This window comes from Penaeus chinensis, chromosome 20 (assembly GCF_019202785.1).
Source record: "Penaeus chinensis breed Huanghai No. 1 chromosome 20, ASM1920278v2, whole genome shotgun sequence".
NCBI classification, from domain to species: domain Eukaryota; kingdom Metazoa; phylum Arthropoda; class Malacostraca; order Decapoda; family Penaeidae; genus Penaeus; species Penaeus chinensis.
This window is the reverse complement of record NC_061838.1, coordinates 4,929,481-4,934,480: the sequence shown is the minus strand read 5'-3', so window position 1 is coordinate 4,934,480 and position 5,000 is coordinate 4,929,481. Positions and strand designations below refer to the sequence as shown.

The window sequence follows — 5,000 nt, the reverse complement described above, 5'->3', positions numbered from 1 at the left end:
TCTAAACGATAAATAGATACATAAATAAATAAATAAGGTAAAAAATCCAACTCGATTCATCAGCAACGAGCTTACTAAAACAACCCCCACATCGCAAACCAATCTGCCGAGGGGCTTAAAAAAGTGTGTGATCCCCACTGCATAATTAGCAAGTGAGGGGGGGGAGAGAGAAAAAAAAAAACACAACAGTAAATGCACCTAGAATAGCCGAGCAAGGTGGAGAGAGATTTGTCCCGGCATGATGAGAGCCGCGGTCTTGTATTACACAGTATACACACACACGCAGAGGCCCAGTATCTCCAAAGGGTTTTTGATCCACCAGACACCACAGTACTCGTCTGTTGCCGCCTCCTGAAGGACCTGTAATTATGACACTTGCTTGTTGTGGTCGTCCAGTGACACTATGACGCCGCTCCAATGTGACCCAAGCAGTTGACGTTGAGCGCAGAGGTGGCGAAGTTCGATGTATTTGGCAATTAAAATGCATCCATTACAAAAAATGGCAACTTTGCCGCCGCACCTCCTCGAGAGCATTGGCGGGATGGATATTTTCGCGACTGGCCTACAACAGGTGTCTGCACATTGGCCGGTGTCCTGTTTACCAACTAGAGTAAATAAAGTCATTCACAATAACACAGGCAATCCCATGGACGACAATGGGTACAAAACTAACCCTAAAAATGCTTCAATTGGGTTCAAGCCTGATTAAATATTTTCCATAAAGTTGGGTATGTCATAATTTACAAATATTGACAAGGATGAAGTTAATATAAATATTAAATTATAACTGTACATAAAGTACATATAAAGCAGTAACAATAATCACCAAATTCACGTTTCTCCAGTGATATGCGCACCAACCCCCTTTCGGCCCTCCATTTATCGGCGTTCTCTTCCTCCATTTCTCTCGCCTCCCTCCTCCGTCCCCTGATCTAGTTTCGATATTCTCCGTGTTACTCGCCTGTTCGCTGGCTTCTGTGCTTCATTCACTTACCTTCCGTTGCTTGGAGTCATTTTACACTGATTTCATCACCGTGCCATGTCGAACACAAACAAAATCACTTAATTTTCCGACTATGTCCCACTCACCTTCTTTCTTGTTCGCTTTCCTCGTCTTCCACAGAGACAGATAGACGAGAGAAAAGGTGGAGCACACGGCCTGTTTCTTCTCTTTTTCTACTTCCTTATTTCCCGAGGTTCCAATAACGCGCGGGGCTCGATGTAGCGCCATTACAAATGCATATAATTTCTGCTTAGTACATTTTATTTTATCTTTATATTAATAAACAAGTATTTCTATTTATTCTGAATTTTATTCGCACAAAATTATAAAGTATAAGAGAAAATAACTCAAACGCACTTGTGTTTAAAAGCGGTTGTTGATCCTCCACAGAAAACGGGCGCCGTTTCGTTTTCGGCCTGGCTGTAGAGGTTCCTAAGTGCTAATAATTTTTATTTTTCTTCGCTTATTCCTACGTTCTATAAGTTTTGTAACGCATGGAAATGAACTCACTGTTTATAAAATACTTTACAGATTTATACTATCATACATCGGTGGGTAAATATATTGCATAAAATAGGAAATTCAGTAAGGCTTACGAATTATGGTGCCAGTATAGGCCGAGTAGCAAGGCCGCTAATATTTAGTATTTTAAATCTTTGGTATTCCAATGGAATGTTTTGTATATTTGGTCATCTCTATAAACAAAGATATTCTTAGGTGTATTCTAAGCACAAGTAAACATAATGAGAGCCAAAAATAATATATTTATATACACTTAGATAAGCCTGGCGAGTTTGTGGTGTAGGATAGGCCGGGTGGCTGAGGCGCTCAGGGTGCAGTAGTGAGAGTGTGCGCGTGAATCGCAAACGGGAGGGCTGGGAGGTGATTCCAGATCAAGATGACCACCGCAATATGAGGTAAGCTCTTGCAAGTCGCAATGCAATAATGTTCGTAACATTTTTATCTGTATACGTGAGATTTGTAAAAATTATGTGTTTCGATCATTCACTGCCTGTGATTGGAATTTGCTTTACATGCATAGGCCTAAATGTAGTGGTCACCTCAAGGTTTTGGGCAAAATGGCGGAAATGGGTCTATAAATAATGCAACTTCCGGAGTGAATATACAAGTTATATACACTAGTCGTTGCCATTTTGATAGTAAAGATTACATGCAGTGCAACACACATAACGTTTAATCTGAGCGCCCGATCGTCGGACTTTGGAAAATCGGGGGGTAGCAATGTCATGAGCAGGGATCGTGACAAATATACCCCCGTCCCGCAATTTCCGTAAGTGCATGAAACGCATTGTTCAGTTTTTACATCATGACTGCTAGTGCAAACCGCTTGAACTAATAAACTGAATATCACTTCAAAATCCAAGGGAAGACAGAAAAAAATAGTTGTGCGTAAAAGTGGAATTACGCATTTGTTATTGTGCGAGTGGTGACATCTGGCAACACGTGCATTGTGGGTGCGGGACAGTCGGGTCGGCCCGATAGCTTCACTTACCATGTGGACAGCAACGAGTGAGGGTCACGGCAGCTCCTCGTAAACTCTGCCAATGTGATGGTGAAAAGTGACTAAATAGCTCCAGTGTGCTGACCTTAATGGTGCTGTGACTATGTGTTAAGGAAGACTGTGTGAAACTTCAATTAACGGTGAGAAGCAAGATCACTTTGTCACATTGATTTAGTAAACAATATTGAAAAGAGTATATAACAAAATATACTTGTGAATCGAAACCCTGAAATGCAACTCAGTGTTTTCTCTTATTCTTATTTTTCGTTCTTGAGTAGTGAATATTGCTTTGTATTTCACGGTTTTGTTTTTTAATGGTGCTTGGTGAAACTGCGGTGATGATAAAATCGCATATCATCTAAATAAAAAATAAAAAAAATGGGAAAAAACTCCGTTATCTCGTGTGATTTCTTGAAGCAAGAACTTCAGATACTAACCCATCTCGAAGTGTTAAATCTCGAATTCCCAATTTTCTTCACCGCAATCGGACATCTATAGTATTACGCCGCACGTACTTCGGCCATAATTTTATTTCGGTGCGCTTTCTGATAACAGATAGCGTACAAGAAGCCCCTGGGTGTATGCGAGTGCTGTGTAGGCCTATCTCTTCAGTGGCTGATAAGCTGAGGTCGGGAACACTCGAGTCTGCAACCATTTGTACAAAATCTGGAACAAGTAGTTTAACTGCATAGTTGGAAGCTGTGTGCATTGGTGGAAGTGCTACTTGATGTGTGAACGAGAGATGAAGCTCCCCTCCCCCCTTTTGGTATTAAGAACAGCACGCAATTGCTTGGTTGCCGCCTGCACCTCCAATCAGTTACTATTTGTGGTGAAGATTATATAAACATTTCGAAATCGTATGGGATTTGATATCAGCCGCGACGACCCTTATTGGCCAATGTGATAAATGACTTGTTAGTTTTAGTTTGCCGTGTAATTAGGTTGCATTTAGGTTGGATGACTCGATGGGATTGTTAGGTACGTCTTTCCAGATACACAACTATTGATTGTTCAGTGGATTTCTTTCCTTGATTTCCGACAAGTAATGTTGTCTTGTCCATGATGTGATAGGGATGGCTTGTTCTTATCTTCTTATCTCTTGTGTTAAAATGATAACCTGAGGAATGGAATACTTTCCACCATCGTAAAGCACCGTTGCTCTTAGCTCAGGGAAAGACATGTAAGGATTTCAGATACGGGCATGCACTTGCAGTCAGGCATCTTATAATTATTTATATGCATAATCTCCAGTCAGATTTCAATGGCCGAGGCTTGGTAAACTAGCCAACAGGACGAGGCTGAACGTGCCACGCCTCCGAGATATCATCGCTGGTATATTTTCGTTTTCGATCGCAGTCGTTGTTCATCTACCCGTTAAAATCATTGGCGATTAATTGGAACGACTGGAAAGAAATAACAAATACAACTGTAGATTTAGGCTTGGGAGGGGAAAGCAGCTTCGAGTGGGGAGGAAGGGATCTTCGGGGTTGCCTAAGATTTGGAAAACAGTTCGTGAACGAGCATCGAATGTGTGTATGCATCTCTATATTTGTGTTATATGGCCGCACTACGTAAAGAATACATTTTTGCGAACATTCCCAAGCATTCCTCGTCTTTTTTTTAATTTGCCCGTCGACACTCTTGTCATTTGTGGAATTATCCTTTCCCTTTACTTCCCTCTCCTCTCTCCTCTCCCCTCGCATATCCTCTTTCTTCCTCCAACCTGCATGGTCTCAGATCTGTTGACTGAGGCGCTCTCTTATACGTGGAAGAGAGAGAATCCCCAGCACGAACTCGCCCTCCTCTCTTTCATTCTTTCTTTGGTCTTCGCCTCTCCTCCCCTACTGCAGTGACGCGTGCCTCCTCCCGGCACCAATGGAGATGGGAGGGAGCACCAGCCACATGATCATGGGGGGTTCTTGTAGCACCTCTTCACCTTTAGTGATGCAAGAAACTCTGCTCTCTTAAAGTTCTCTCTCCGCCTCTTCTGGTTGCGTGTGCTTTAAAGCAGAGGCCACGCCGGGACTGCCTGCAGGCACGGCCGCTCTTTCTTCAGTGTTTGTTGAGGTGTTTTGGTTCGAACGCGCGCGCGCGTGAGAGAGAGAGAGAGAGAGAGAGAGAGAGAGAGAGAGAGAGAGAGAGAGAGAGAGAGAGAGAGAGAGAGAGAGAGAGAGAGAGAGAGGCTGGCTCTTGCAAAGACCCCCTTCCCTAAGAATGAACCTGGCAACGGGAAAAGCTGGTGGATTAACACAGGCACACGGCTCAACATTTTGCTTCCCTTCCTCCCAAGTCTCGGCAGTATCCCTTCAATTTATTAAGTTTTCACTGAGTATCTTTCCCCCCCAAGTTTTCACTGTTTTGCCCTTTTTCGAAATGCTTAGTAAATTAATTGCTTAATGATCTCCTTGGCAACTACTTCAGTTCGGAGAACGATTTGCTTTTAGCTGTTAGGATTAAACACTTGAGATTTTCTGT

General features: G+C 42.7%; 2 protein-coding genes across 8 annotated transcripts in view; one reads left to right on the top strand and one right to left on the bottom strand.

The window, feature by feature from the left end:
* LOC125036243 (protein bric-a-brac 2-like) overlaps window positions 1-1,166 on the bottom strand; it is a 41,898-nt gene extending 40,732 nt beyond the window's left edge. For 4 of the 5 annotated variants that reach the window (XM_047628714.1, XM_047628717.1, XM_047628716.1 and 1 more), the window contains exon 1: window positions 995-1,090. The gene's annotated coding sequence lies outside the window, so the exon portion shown is untranslated. Of the gene's footprint in view, window positions 1-994 lie in introns of all 5 variants that reach the window. The other variant, XM_047628715.1, reaches the window with a different exon arrangement.
* Window positions 1,167-1,851: 685 nt separating this feature from the next.
* The window catches only part of LOC125035967 (broad-complex core protein-like), a 34,375-nt gene continuing 31,226 nt past the window's right edge, over window positions 1,852-5,000 (top strand). For 2 of the 3 annotated variants that reach the window (XM_047628280.1, XM_047628282.1), the window contains exon 1: window positions 1,852-1,920. In XM_047628280.1, coding sequence (XP_047484236.1) covers window positions 1,916-1,920 — 5 coding nt within the window. In that variant the 5' untranslated portion in view covers window positions 1,852-1,915. Of the gene's footprint in view, window positions 1,921-2,525; window positions 2,666-5,000 lie in introns of those variants that run through there. The other variant, XM_047628281.1, reaches the window with a different exon arrangement.